Source organism: Bidens hawaiensis, unplaced genomic scaffold, assembly GCF_021521415.1.
Source record: "Bidens hawaiensis isolate Kalapana, Puna unplaced genomic scaffold, B.hawaiensis_p1.1 tig00011171_1, whole genome shotgun sequence".
Lineage (NCBI taxonomy): Eukaryota > Viridiplantae > Streptophyta > Magnoliopsida > Asterales > Asteraceae > Bidens > Bidens hawaiensis.
Window position 1 is genome coordinate 343441 of NW_027491865.1, and position 15373 is coordinate 358813.

The following is a 15373-nucleotide window of genomic DNA, read 5'->3' on the forward strand; positions in this document are numbered from 1 at the left end:
ACTGGTGTTCCGGTTCCTACCCGCCCCCACTCAGAAATGCAAGAACCGGTCACGGATCATCGGGTTGAATCAGATAGGGTCCGGTTCCTACAAAAAACGGGTAGGAACCGGTTCGGTTCCGGTTCGTGTCCACCGGTTCGGTTCCAGGAACCGGTTTATTTGATCATCTCTATACTCGGCTAAGTAAAAGCTTACTCGAAGGTCCAAGGTGTGCTCGGATTCAATACTTAGCAGTTTCTGAGGAGGTTGAGAAGATTCAAATCTTCCATATTCTTCGTTTTCGGTCAAATCTCCTCATTTGGGTCAAATTCTTGAGCCAACATTTTATAAATGGGATATTGGTTTTTAATACTCTCAACTTTCTCTCATTGGTAGATAACAATCTCAACTTTCAATTTGTCACCCACCACTCCCAACTTTCACCCTATTTTCTTGTACCACTCCCCGTCTAAATGAACACTAACCTCGTTAATGTTTTGGACTAAAAATGTCATTCAAATTAGTTGAGGGAGTAAAACAGAAATTTTTTTTTCTAACACACAACCTCCATTTCCGGTGACCTCGTTTTTCCGGCGACCTCAATTTTTTCTGGAGAATTTGAGTTTTCCGGCTATCTCGTCTTTCAGAACACCATATCCATCATTTCACCGAGCTTCACATATGATTTTGAGTTTTCCGGCGAGTTGCAAGTTTCCGGTGAATACCATATTCATCATTTCACCGCCCACCGCCCCAAAACCGCAACCCCCGCCACCACCAGTGTCTCACCCAGCCACCTTCCGGGATCATCTGCGCACCGGAAAATCGAGTTGCAGGTTTCCGGCGAGCACCATCTTCATCATATCTCACCGGTGCACAATCTTCATGATCTCCATCACCTTTTTACACCTCTGAACCATCTCCATTTTCTGAAAGACGAGATAGTCGGAAAACTCAAAGCCGGAAAAAACGAGGTCACCGGCAATGGAGGTTAAATTTCTGTTTTACCCCCTCAACTAATTTGAATGACATTTTTAGTCCAAAACATTAACGAGGTTAGTGTTCATTTAGACGAGGAGTGGTACAAGAAAATACGGTGAAAGTTGGGAGTGGTGGGTGACAAATCGAAAGTTGGGAGTGTTATCTACCAACGAGGGAAAGTTGAGAGTATTAAAAACCAATATCCCTTTATAAATACGTAGTTATTTTATTCTTTTGGTTTTGAATTTGTTAATTTATTGTATTTGGACGTTGACGAATTTATTATTTGGTTTAGTTATGGAATGCAACCTAATAATACTCATCAACTTACAATCATACTACACAGATTTCACCAACCCACTGCATGTCCTTTTTAATATGTATTTTTATCCTAAGTTACACGAGTACTAATAGTTCTATGTACCTTTACTTTTCTTTAGTTTGCTCTCATCAACAATATAAACTTAACTAATACCGACCCAATTAAGATCACAATACACAATTTAAGTTCAATAGTAGTTGATTTCGATTCAGTTCGGTTTGGTTCGTGTTTGAATAATTTTAAACTATATGAATTTTCGAAAATCAAATGGTTTGACAATATTGTAAACGGGAAGTCCGTAGTCGTATCTCTCATCCAGGCTGACTGACTGACGGCTCCTCCCAAGTTTTACTCAGTCCACTTTCTTCTTCTTCTCTCTCTAGATCCTAATTTCATTTCATCGATCCACAATAATAATAATAATAATAATAATCAAACTCTGCTTGATTCCATACACACACTCAGTTGGATCTGATCTGATCACGGTAGATGGCGTTGTCCAGCATGAGAGGTCTGTCCGTGTTCATCTCCGAAATCCGTAATTGCCAGAACAAAGAACAAGAACGCCTTCGTGTTGATAAAGAGCTTGGTAATGTCCGCAATCGCTTTAAAAACGAAAAGGTAAGTTTTTTTATTTATTCAACTTTCATGTAAGTTAATTAATTAAGGTCTTAATTCCACAAGTTAAAATTTTTATATATGCATTTTGTATGGTAGCTGAACTTGTGAATTAGCTTAGGTTAATTTGAATTTTGCAAATTAGGTTCAATTGGATTGGTCAGTTTTATCATTGACCAAAAAGGTGACTGTGAATGTCAATTGTAAATCAACTATTTGAGATGAGGATAACTGATAAGTGTCACCTTTAATTCAACTACAGTTTTTCTTTTTTCTACTTTAGATGATGATTTAGTCATATTCACGGCACTCGTTTTGGATGCATTAAGATTTAATCACTTGTTAAGAGTTATTGTGCTGATAATTTGGTCTCATGGAGTTTGGTTGTGGGTGGATCAAGTTCTAACCTAAAGAAAGTAACATACTAGATTAAGGGCTCCTGTAGTACCTTAAACGGGCCATAGCTTGGCTCGAGCTCGGGTGTGCACTGTGAAACCAGTACATACAAGTCTAAAGAGGGGAAACTTGAAAATACACAAGGCTCAACAAGCTTCCGTATAAGGCTCGATAAACAAAAGAGCTTTATTGCTAGGCTCGAGCTTGAAAAAGATAGGCTAGTTTCGAGCGTTTTATTGATCCGATCTTGATTAGCTTGCGAACAGTTCGGCTCGTTTGCACCCCTAGGTGTGGGATCTCAACATTCTTTCTATCCATTCTCAGCAAGTAGTATATAAACATAAGTATGGATTTTTTTTACGATAATAATACTTGTAAGGAATAATCAAAGCAAAAAATTCGAATTCACTATCAAGTTTCTATCTTTGTTATCATCATCTTTAGATGAGATGTAATTAGAAGTGTAGTAATAGCAGCTCTTCAATTTCAGTGGGATTAGATAGAATCACTGCTCTGCTACCTTGTAAAATAAAAATTTTAGGGGTCGAATTTGATACATTAATAATGAAGAGAAAGTCTTTGTATATCATCATATCATGTGCAGCATTCAAAAAACATGAGGAAACACTAACTTGTTGACCTTAAATTCATGTATAAGTTATCGACCAGGCTCATCTGACATATTGTTATGATGACCTTACACATTTTTACCAAGTATGCTTATAATTCATTGTTTTTGCAAAGAATGTAATGAATTAAAGAGAATTAAAGAACGGAAGGGCCAAGGTGGCGGATTGCCCTTCTGGATGAGGGCATCAGTTTTCTGTTTATGTTGGTTCGTTAATGAATTCTGCATTTGGTTTTTTTCACAGGGGTTAACACCATATGAGAAGAAGAAATACGTTTGGAAAATGCTTTACATATTTATGCTAGGATATGATGTGGACTTTGGTCATATGGAAGCCGTTTCTTTAATATCTGCACCAAAGTATCCTGAAAAGCAGGTACACAAAATTATATTTGTTTCATAATACTGGTTCACGTGATGTATGCTGCAAAGTTATTTTGATCTCTTTGTTGCAATTTGTTTGTTTCGTATTATGTGATCCTGCAGGTTGGGTATTTAGTGACATCTTGCTTGCTCAATGAGAATCATGATTTTCTAAGATTAGCCATTAATACAGTTCGTAATGATATTATTGGCCGCAACGAAACATTTCAGTGCTTGGCTTTAACGTTGGTATGGATATATAAGTTTATTTGTGAGGTTAAATCAGATTATCTTTACTTATTTGTTATTATAACTATACAAAATTTTTCCATAACTAACAGGTTGGGAATATTGGTGGTAGAGAATTTGCTGAATCATTAGCACCTGATGTTCAAAAGTTACTTGTAAGTCTACGTTCATTTTGAAACTTTACTAACTTTACTAGTTTAACTGAAAATGATTAATTGTTGACATCATTATACTTTGTACGGTTGTACCTCAGATCTCAAGTAGTTGCAGACCACTGGTGAAAAAGAAGGCTGCACTTTGTCTGCTTCGACTTTTTAGAAAAAACCCTGACGTTGTTAATGTTGATGGCTGGTAAGCTTTTTTTTAATCAGATACATTGATTTTAAAATATCTTTTTAGCTCTCTCTGTGATTGTAGCTTGGTAAATTTACAGGTCAGACCGGATGGCACAATTGTTAGATGAACGCAATCTTGGTGTTTTGACATCATCAATGAGCCTGTTTGTTTCTTTAGTGTCTAATAACCATGAAGCATACTGGAGTTGTTTACCAAAATGTGTCAAAGTATTGGAACGACTTGCTAGAAATCAAGATGTTCCTCAAGAGTATACATATTATGGTATTCCTTCACCCTGGCTTCAGGTCTGTGCACTTATTCCAAAAAAAAACTTTCTTACAAATAGATGTGATCCATGTAACCATTTTTTTTAAATGATATTTGGTATTTGCAGGTGAAAACAATGAGGGCCCTTCAATATTTTCCAACTATTGAAGATCCAAACACAAGAAGAGCATTGTTTGAGGTTCTACAACGAATACTCATGGGAACAGATGTTGTGAAAAATGTTAATAAGAACAATGCATCTCATGCTGTCTTATTTGAAGCTCTTGCTCTAGTAAGTTCGCATCACAACATTGTCATTCTTGTAGATATTTTATTAATTGTTAAAAATTTAACTGAATAATTACCATTTAACCATCCTATAACAGGTAATGCATCTTGATGCTGAAAAAGAGATGATGTCACAATGTGTAGCTTTGCTTGGGAAGTTTATAGCTGTTCGTGAGCCAAATATCCGTTATCTTGGTCTAGTAAGTGATTAAAATAAATAAATGGTAACATAAGTGCAATGTTTTAACTTTTGAAGCTTTTTATCTTCTCGCTATATTCTGATGGCGTTATTTTTTCAACTTGGTACACACAGGAGAATATGACTCGAATGCTGATGGTTACAGATGTCCAAGAAATTATTAAGAGACATCAAGCTCAAATTATTACCTCTCTGAAGGATCCTGATATAAGGTTAGAATGCTAGATAGCTCTTAATCGAATTCATCGTTTAATTTTTGTATTTACCTTCTTGTATTAGTTGATAATATTATCATTTGTTTTATGAGATTTTTATTTTTGTATTAATTTTCTTATATACAGCATTCGGAGACGTGCACTGGATCTACTTTATGCTATGTGTGATATTTCAAATGCTAAAGACATCGTTGAAGAATTATTACAGGTAAAACAATTGCTAGATGTTAGCTGTTGTATCTCAGTTAACAAATTTTAGAAACATGTTCAAATGCTAATTTGTTTTGTTACCAATGACATCTTTTTTCAGTATCTTGGAACAGCAGAGTTTACAATGCGTGAAGAGTTGGCACTAAAAGCTGCTATTCTTGCAGAGAAATTTGCTCCTGATTTATCATGGTATGCTCTTCTTTTTTCTTTCATAACCTAATCTACAAATTTGATTTTGGAACCAAATTGTATTTCATTTGTTCAGGTATGTGGATGTTATTCTTCAGTTGATTGACAAAGCAGGAGACTTCATCAGCAATGACATATGGTTTCGTGTTGTGCAATTTGTAACTAACAATGAGGACCTTCAGGTAATCTTCTTATCTTATTTCATTTACATTTATTATTTTGGTATTGTGGCTGTGTTATTGATATATTCATAGGACTCACTGATTCACACTTGTATACTTCATCAGCCTTATGCAGCTCTGAAAGCTAGAGAGTATCTAGATAAGCCCGCAGTACACGAGACAATGATGAAGGTAACTTTATATTATTATTGTAAATTAGTTTTACAAGTTTAATATAAGTCTTTTCTCTAACTATTTAATTTGGAACAAATGAAATTTGAACAGGTTAGTGCGTATCTGCTTGGAGAATACAGTCACCTTTTAGCCAGACGACCAGGCTGTAGTCCAAAGGAAATTTTTAGCATTTTACATGAGAAGCTCCCTACTGTTTCGTGCGTATATCTTTGCTTTTTATTTGTTAGATGTTTTTTAATCATTATTGCTTGTAATCTAAGACTCTTATATGCTCAGGACACCTACAATTTCCATTCTTCTCTCAGCATATGCGAAAATTTTGATGCACTCCCAACCACCAGATCCAGAACTGCAGAATCAGATTTGGGCAATATTCAGCAAGTTAGTTTACTCATATGATTATTATTGTTTAAATGTAAAGATAAATAAAAAATGTACACTTTTTGATGTTTGCAGATATGAAACGTCCATTGATGCTGAGATACAACAACGAGCTGTCGAGTATTTTGCATTGAGTAAGAAAGGTCCAGCCTTGATGGATATATTAGCAGAAATGCCCAAGTTCCCAGAACGTGAGGTATATATTGTTTGGATTCTTTTTAAAGATTTTCAAATATAGATATATGTCGATGTCTTTATTCAACACACGCTCATGATGATTTGACTTTGATATCCTTTGAAGTCATCATTGATTAAAAAAGCCGAGGACACTGAAATTGACACAGCAGATCTAAGTGCTATCAAGTCGCGGGCCCAACAGCAGGCTTCTAATGCCCTAGTGGTGACAGGTCAGCAGCCTGCAAATGAACCACCACAAGTGACCCAACTTGCCATGGTCAAGGTCCCCAGCATTAACAACATGGTAATATTAATCTACATATACAGTGTACTTTCTGATTTCATGTTTATCTGCAACTTGAGTAAATTCACAGGAAAATAACCATGTGGACCAAGAAGTGACTCATACCAATGGGACTGTGAGTGAAGTTGAGCCACAAAATGCTGATATTCTCGGAGATCTTTTAAGCCCACTGGCTCTTGAAGGACCACCGGGTGTTTCTGGAACTGAAATCCTAAGTGAAGATGGTGCATTAGCTCTTGCACCTGTTGGAGAGCAGGAAAATGCTGTCAAGGTACTGTTTTTATCTTGTTGGCATATATTACGTATGCTATCTTTATTGTTTTTGAATATTTATATCTTTTTCTAATCTTGCATTTGACAACCTTTCAGCCAATAGTAGATACTGCAGAAAGATTCCATGCTTTGTGTGTTAGTGATAGTGGAGTTCTATATGAGGATCCTTATGTCCAGGTACTCACTCCTGCTAATAATGTACATCAGGGTAATCTTCTCCTGATTAATATTATTATTGTTGTTATCATAGATTGGTATTAAAGCAGAGTGGCGAGGTCATCAAGGCCGTCTTGTCCTTTTCTTGGGGAACAAGACAACTTCTTCACTTGATTCAGTTCAAGCAGTAATTCTGTCTCCATCCCATCTGAAACTGGAGCTTTCATCAGTACCTGAAATTATTCCTCCACGAGCACAGGTCGTACATTGTTCTAATTTCCTTTTTAAAATAATAATTCTTGGTTCTTATGGTAAACTTGTATTCATTTGTTTAGGTTCAATACCCACTTGAAGTGCTAAATCTTAGCCCAAGTAGAGATGTTGCGGTTCTCGACTTCTCCTACAAGTTTGGAACCACCTTGGTACTTATCATTCATTTTTGTATCATCTACGTCGACAGTGTATCCATGTCAGCAGTTTTGACTTTTTGACTTTTTGTCTCTCACAGGTTGATTATAAGCTTCGCCTTCCTGCAGTCTTGAACAAATTTTTCCAGCCAATAACCTTATCTGCAGAGGAATTTTTCCCACAGTGGAAATCACTCGCCGCGCCTCCTTTGAAACTTCAAGAAGTGGTTTGTATACACTTTGTTGATTTCACTTTTTTTCTTTTTAAACATTAAAAGTTTGCAAATTTTCTTATATATGCAATGAACAGGTTAGAGGTGTAAGACCGATGTCCTTGGGAGAAATGGCAAATTTGCTCAACAGTTTGAGGCTTATTGTTTCTCCTGGACTGGTAATTTCTTTTATGGTTATTGTAAACAATATGTAGTTTTACATCAAATAACAGAGGCAATCCTGCTTATGTCATTTTCAGGATCCAAATGCAAACAATCTAGTTGCAAGCACAACCTTCTATTCTGAAAGCACGCGGTCCATGTTATGCCTAGTAAGTATAAATAAATATATTATTATTTGAATAACTATCTTTATTTTTTTTATTCCACTCTGATTGCTAATAATATCTTAAACCTTGTTATTAAATTTTCAGGTACGAATAGAAACGGATCCAGCTGACAGAACCCAATTACGCATGACAGTGGCGTCAGGGGACCCGACACTAACATTCGAGTATGTTCCCGGTTTTAATTTCATATAAAAAGGAATGATTCTATATTATATTAGTGTATGCAGAGTTTAATATTATCTGGTTAAATATCCACTTAGGTTGAAGGAATTCATTAAGGAACAGTTAATAAGCATTCCGACAACCTCCAGGCCGCCAGTGCCTCCACAACCTCAACCAACTGCTCAACCGATTTCATCGTCAGATCCTGGTGCTTTACTTGCTGGTTTACTTTAAAAAGCTTTGAAAATAATTTCATTGGTCAGAAAAAAATAAGTAATTATCTTGGAGAACATATTGCAAGAGTTGTGATGACGACGAGCGGGACATCTTGGATATCTTTTTTGTTGCTTAGGTCGGGTTTGGTTATTTTCTCATTCATGGTGAGGGTTTACTTTGGTTTATAAATTCTTTGAAACATTTATATCATTTATTATAGGAGGTTTGGTGATGATGTAATATGGGATGGATGTGAAGTTGTATGTAAGGTTATTTGTTTTGTTTGGCAGTGCACATATATATACATATGTAATTTTTAATGACATTCTGGAAAGGAGATCCCATATTTATCACATGTAAAAAACTATCAAATTTCTTATTGCATTTTTCATGTCACTTTATTTGAATTCTAGTGTTACACATGCAATGTTTTTAAACTTGTGTAAACACCAATGTTCTATTTACATGTGAGTAGAAACCAAAAGAGAACTGACATAAATTGTTTCAAGTAAACACCCTTAGATGTGTGCTGCTAACACATTTTGACGAAGCTTGTTGCCCGTTTGCTTTCTGTTTCGATGTAAAAGTTGATGTTTTCATTTTAGGCTGAAATGAAGTGATAGCTAACTAGTTTTACTACCGGAATAATTAAAGATTGGAAAATTGGTTTTAAATAATCCTAACTATGTCTTGTTGGCAAATAACAGTCTCAACTTAACATTTGGCTGGTGGTGGTACCAACTTAATGTGTATTTATTTCTAACGGTCCGCGACTAACGAAATGTTAACTCCGTTAGTTTGATGCTTACGTGGCATGCATACTTGTCAAAAATGTCTTATGTGGCAGCTTACGTGGAATCTGTCTCTCCCCCCACTATTTCTTCTTCAATTCACTCACCACCATCACCTACCACCAATCTAACACCACCATCACCAACACCATATGACGACTGCCACCACCAACCCCCTAGCACCGCCACTACAACTGTTGGTTCCATAACTTCAAAAAATTGAAGCCCTAAAATTGAGGCCTAACTGAAATTTGCAATGGTGGTGGTGACGGTCCAATGTAAACTAGATTTGTTGATTAAGGTTAGCAATCATAGCCACGTTCAACTTCTACACCTCTGTAAACACCATCAATGAAATTATATTAATACCCCCCCCCCCAATTCTCTCCTTCTCTCTCATACTGTCTTTGTTAATCGTCAAGTTGTTTTTGCTTGCGTCAGGTTTTGACGATGGGAACTCAATAATGTCGTTTAAGGTTTAAAACAAAGATTGAGAAATAATGGGTCGTTTGTGATGATCCAGTTAAAGGTAGTGACGAGGTTGATTTGGGTTGTGTTGGAAGTGCATTAGGAACTGAGGTTGTGGTTGAAAACGCCAAAACAGTTGGTTCACCCCAGGTGTTCGACGAAACACCTGAGAGAACTGAAGTTAATAATTTTGGTGGTTGTTTGGGGGAAAGTGATGAAGGTAATGTGGCAAATGTGATCTGGTAAATGTGGTTTTGGTTGCAGTTTGCCAATGGTGGTGGTGACCGGAAAAAATGGAGGTTATGTGGTAATGGTTGTGAGAGAAAGAGATAGGAAGAGAGAGAAGTTAGAGAGAGAGAGAAAGCGTGTGTGTGGTGGTGGGCCCCTTTTATATGACATATAATGAGACATATTCCACGTAAGCAGCCACGTAAGACATTTTTGACAAATACGCATGCCATATAAGCATCAAACTAACGGAGTTAACATTTCGTTCGTCTCGGACCGTTAGAAATAAATACATCTTAAGTTGGTACTGCCACGAGCCAAATGTTAAGTTGGGACAGTTGTTCGCCAATAAGGTATGGTTGGGATTATTTAAAACCAATTTTCCTTAAAGATTTAGTTTGTTAGATTGATTCCATTTCTTTCCATTTGGATTCAATCATTTTATATTAACATATCATATTTCTTATTTATATTGTATATTGGTTTCACCCTAAAGATATAAATGTATTTAGGGTAGAGATACTATATGATAATGGCTTAATCTACGAGAGGTACGTGAGACGCTCAAAGGCAAAAAACAAGACAAAAATACTTTAACGCTCACACAAACCCTAAACGCTCATAAAACGGTTTTCGTGAAAAAAGTAAAAAATTGATCGATTAACCATCCAAAACTGTTTTTTTCGGTGAACCAATGATAAATTGGATATGTATTGACGATTCCGAGATGTTGTGATGTGATTTCATGGATCGATTTGTGATACGGGATTCGCATACGTAATGTACGATAAGGTATTATTATATCGGATCTTTTCCCATTATATATATATATGTTTTAATCTTAACATTTCATATATCATAAATAACATTGATTACATTTAATTTACATAAATGTAAATATTATTATCTTTTCAAATAATAACTTGAAATTTATATTATAAAAAATCATTTATGTTATCTGAAGAAACACTAATCGACCCCGGGCAGATTACGGATAATCTGGGGGTTGAATAGATGTTTCCCACGAGGGTTAGTTCCGGCAAAGATGGTTGTTCTTCTGATGACCTGCAAAACAGACACCGTGAGCTCGTCACTGAGAAGGGGGGGGGGGTACCTCCTTGTGACCACCCTCCGGCGTGAAAATCAGACTAGATTGCTCTTGAATATAAGTGTATATTAAGAGAAATGACTAGAGCAGATATCAGATAATATATGAAGATATAAGATGATGATACCGTTCCAAGGTGTTGGAGTATTTATAGCCGAAGGTAGGTTTCCAAGCAGGTACAGCCGGCTGAATAGTATTCCTGTTCTGCCAACTGTGGGCTACGCACGTGCCATGCTGGTGGTTGGTGGGTAGGCAGCGGCTGATAGTGACCAGGCCGGCTGTGTACTATTCCTGTTCCACCAACTGCAGGCTATGCACGTCCTCCGACAGGTTGGTGAGTAGGCAGCGGCTGATAGTGACATACAGTACAAGAGCGTGCTGCTCGTCATACTGTTGTCAGTGAGCTGTCGTATCTTTGGTCAGATCTTTTGTCCATACCTCGTCAGGTACAGTACAAAAGATCCTCCAGTATCGTACGGACTGGCTCATTTGTGTAGGAGTGTTCCCGGCTTTGTGCGGGAGTGTTCCCGGCTTGCTCACTCCTTCAGGTGACATTACTGAATTATTTAAGAGTTAAGTGCCTTGTGCGTGTAGCCTTGCTACGCGGGTAGCCTTCCCTGACGGCTACTATCCGTTGCTGCGGGAACAGGCGGAGTACGTCGACCATTGGGAGGCTTTTCCTGCGGGAACAGCTTGCGTACTGCGCGTAAGGACGTCACGTCTCTGAGCATGGTGGGTCCTGCGGATCCAGTTGGTTTCTGCGCAGACGTCTCTTCAAGGTGAGTCTTGCGAGTTTAGCCTTTGCGCAGACGTCCCTGTTGAAGGTGAGTCTTGCGGGTTCAATTGCGCAGACGTCCCTCTTTGAGGTGAGTCTTGCGGGTCCAACTGGGCTCTGCTGGGACCTACCTCTTCAAGTCCCCTCAGTCCAATGTTCTTCTCATGAATTGTTAATAAGTGAGGTGAACTTTTGGACTTAAGCAAAGGGTTTTGAAAAGGGTTTAGTTTTAAGGTTTTCCATGGGGATTCTTCCCGCGAAAGTCCTAATGTCACGTGTAGAAATTCCCGACTTTTCTGTTTGATCTTTGGGTATGATGCGGGTAGGTCTGTAACCTCCTCGCAAGTCAGGAGCGTTGAGTTCCACTTGTGTAGATTCTCCATGAGGTTTTGGTAGTTTTGAACATAGTGATCAATTATGTTAAACAACCAATTCCATATTGGAGCTTCAAATAATCTAGTTCTCGACGTTCCCGCTATGCGGGGATGTTATTCCCGTTTCCGCAAGCATGGCCCAGAAGATCCTTCTTGGTTTCAATTCCCTGCGGAGTGCTAGGTATGTGAAGGGTTTCGCCTTGACACTGTACCCGCACTCGTCTTATAGTTACTTTACTTCCAAGGTATTCCTGGCTTCAATTCCCTGCGAGTGCTAAGTATGTGAAGGGTTTTGCCTTGACACTGTACCCGCACCCGTCTTATAGTTACTTGGTCGTTGAGGTATTCTTGGCTTCAATTCCCTGCAGGTGCTAAGTATGTGAAGGGTTTTGCCTTAACACTGTACTCGCACCTGTCTTATAGTTACTTGGTTGCCAAGGTAAGGGGTATAATCCCGCTTTTGAATCTTTTTGAAATTCGAAGAGTTGGTGAAAGGATAAGAACAGTCCAAACTGTTGAAACGTCGTCCGACGGTTTCTTCTGACAGTGTCAGGACGTGCAGGAAGTTATGACGACGTGACAGTATATGGTCATTCCAGACGCTTTTTCAGGCGCGTGGGCGCGAGTTTTCGGGCGCGTGGCCGCGAAGTTTACGGCACGCGTCCTGTCAACAGCTGTTGCCAGCTTGCTTTTTCCACGTGTCATAGTTTCATTGCACCAGCGTTTTCCTCTCTCCTCCGCATTAAATTCATCGCATTCATTGCGATGAGTATATAAAGGGGGAGATGTTGCAGCTTAATCCACACTTTCACTTCTCTTCTTCTTCTAAACGATTTCCGGCGAATACTCTAACGTTTCCGCCGAGCATTCTCCTGAAATCGTTCCTTTACATCCCAAACATGTCTTCTCATGATCCTGAGGTTACTGTCGAGGAGCCCGATGTATACCTCGAGAATCCGTCGTCCACGTCGGACAAGGATGACAAGAGTACTGCTGGCGAGTGCCAGTGTGCTCTTCCGGTCGACCTCTATCAGTACGTCGTCAGGAAGTTCATGCTCGAGCCTTTCGAGCCTGAGTTTCCTGCACCTCATCAGACGGTGTACGATGCCCCCAAGGGCAAGATAGGAGTGTACGCTGCATTCTTCGTCTATGGGAATCTCAGGTTCCCATTGACGAAGTTTGTATACCGTGTTCTGGAGAGACACGGTGTGCATCTGACTGAGGTACACCCAATGGCGATCGCCAAGATCCGCCATTTCGAGTGGGTGTGTCTCATTCTGGGTGTGGAGCCCCATGTTGACCGCCTGATGACCTTCTATTCCTGGAGGTGCATCCAGGGGTGGTATACCTTGGTCAATCGGATCAAGGGTTTGAAGATCTGCGCTACCGAACGCAGTCTTCGATCTTGGAAGTGGGAGTTCTTCTATATCTCCGCTCGCGTCGTCACCATAGCGATGACGTTCAAGAACGGGAGAGCTCTCCCGAACCTTCACGCCTCCAACTACCAGGAGGCGGAATGGTTCTCCAAGGTTTTCCGGATCCAGTCTCCGGTTTACCGCTTTGCGGAGTCCGGGATGGTGATGCTCGGGATGAGCCGGGTGTGGAAGGAGGCGTCACAGATTCCCATCGTCCTCGAATACGGTTTGAACTCTGTCCCTTACGGTATGCTTCATATTATCCGTTAATTTAGGGTTTTTGTTCTAACCGTTTTTTCTTTTTATTTTCAGAGGGAAACGACTTGCAGTCTCTCCTGCAGCCGCGGGAGAGTGATGGTCCCGCTCGGATGGGTACTCGTGCTCTAGATGAGAACGAGTTGCCCATCCTTGAGCAAACGGCGGATCGGTTCGTGGAGGTCTACCCGCCAAGCCACGAGATCCTGAGCGCCAGGCGGCCAGGTAAAGAACTTTTTGACCCTCGCCCTCTCAATGCTCAAACCTCTGCGGGAATTCCTCTAATTTTGTCATCTTCTGATGAGGAATCCGCAGATGGTCCTTTCTTGGCGAGGAAGAAGAAGGCTGCCGGCGGGAAGGGCAAGGCGAAGGTTGCCTCCACTGCCGATCAGGGGAATCGGTCAGAGTCGGAGACCGAGAGTGAAGAGGTGGCGGGGAACCCTGGTGGTGATGAGACCACTGTTCCGGAGGTTGAGATAGCTGTCACCTCCGGGCAGCCTAGTACAACGACGGTGACCGGCGTGAAGAGGCCGGCTCCATCGGGTTCGTCCCCGCCTATTCGCACCTTCAAGCTCAAAAGGGCCCGTAAGTATACTTCCTTTATCTTAACTGCATAACTTTCCGCCATTATACTTATATATCTTCTTTGTGCAGGCGTGGATGCTACTGCATTCCAGGGTGGAGCGGGGAGGAGCACCTCCGGACCCATGACGGTAGGTTTGGTCAACCTACCTGAGGCGATGACCCAGGCGACTGCGCCTGCTTCACGTGTTGGTTCAGTTGCTCACTCGGTTGAGGCAACTGTTCCAACTGTGACGTCGTCTCCGCCGGCTGTCAGTGCCATATTCACTGATTCCTTCACTGAGCCGGCGGTGAGTTTTTCTGCGGGCTCTTCCGCAGCGGCGACCACGGTTGTGAGTTCACCTCCGTTGGTTCCTACGACGGCGGCTTCAACCGCGCCTCCGGCACCGGCGACCACCTCGCCCCCGGCCGGTTCAGCAGGTATGTTTGGGGTTGAGGCGTCTAGCCAATCTCTGCCTCCTTCCCATCTGCCTGACCTATTGGATGGATATCCGTTAGGTTCGGGTGATGGGTTTGGCGGCTACAGGCCTGTCGTCGACCCTACAGGTGCGTAGGGTTATTTTGGCCTGTTATGTTTTTTTTTTATATCATCTTTTCCTAACTGCTTTTTGTTTTTGTAGTGTCGGATTCGAATGAGGTGTTTGTTTTTATACGTAATGTACGATAAGGTATTATTATATCGGATCTTTTCCCATTGTATATATATGTTTTAATCTTAACATTTCATATATCATAAATAACATTGATTACATTTAATTTACATAAATGTAAATATTATTATCTTTTCAAATAATAACTTGAAATTTATATTATAAAAAATCATTTATGTTATCCAAATAATAATACGTGCAATGTTGATCCGATTTGTTTTGACATTCAAATCATACTTGAATGTTAACTGGTATAATTGCTCAGTGTGTAATAGAGGTGTACAAGTAAACCGGTTAATCGATTTCTAACCGAAAACCTAACAGATTAGTAATCGGTCCACCATTAACCGTTTTATACCCGGTTCTAACCACCGGTTAGAAACCGGATTGTATTATTGATTTTTTATTATTTTATAAAAAACCGGTTTTTTTTCGGTTATTCACCGGTTAACCGGTTCAGTTATATCCCTAACCGGATACACCGGGTAGGGGT

At 39.9% G+C, this 15373-nt stretch overlaps 2 protein-coding genes across 2 annotated transcripts in view; both read left to right on the forward strand.

The window, feature by feature from the left end:
• The window catches only part of LOC143537320 (uncharacterized), a 239718-nt gene that overhangs the window by 20483 nt on the left and 203862 nt on the right, over nt 1-15373 (forward strand). The gene's annotated exons all lie outside the window — the stretch shown is intronic.
• On the forward strand, nt 1611-8553 carry LOC143537311 (AP-2 complex subunit alpha-2-like). The gene is made up of 27 exons (XM_077031107.1): nt 1611-1903; nt 3169-3300; nt 3411-3536; nt 3629-3691; nt 3790-3887; nt 3970-4177; nt 4267-4431; nt 4526-4627; nt 4741-4838; nt 4968-5049; nt 5152-5240; nt 5317-5422; nt 5528-5593; nt 5687-5793; nt 5873-5977; nt 6053-6173; nt 6279-6458; nt 6529-6729; nt 6828-6908; nt 6982-7146; nt 7223-7309; nt 7396-7521; nt 7605-7685; nt 7767-7838; nt 7941-8020; nt 8117-8291; nt 8338-8553. Exons 1-26 carry the CDS (start codon nt 1772-1774, stop codon nt 8250-8252), a joined length of 3009 nt encoding a protein of 1002 aa, XP_076887222.1. The 5' UTR covers nt 1611-1771; the 3' UTR covers nt 8253-8291; nt 8338-8553.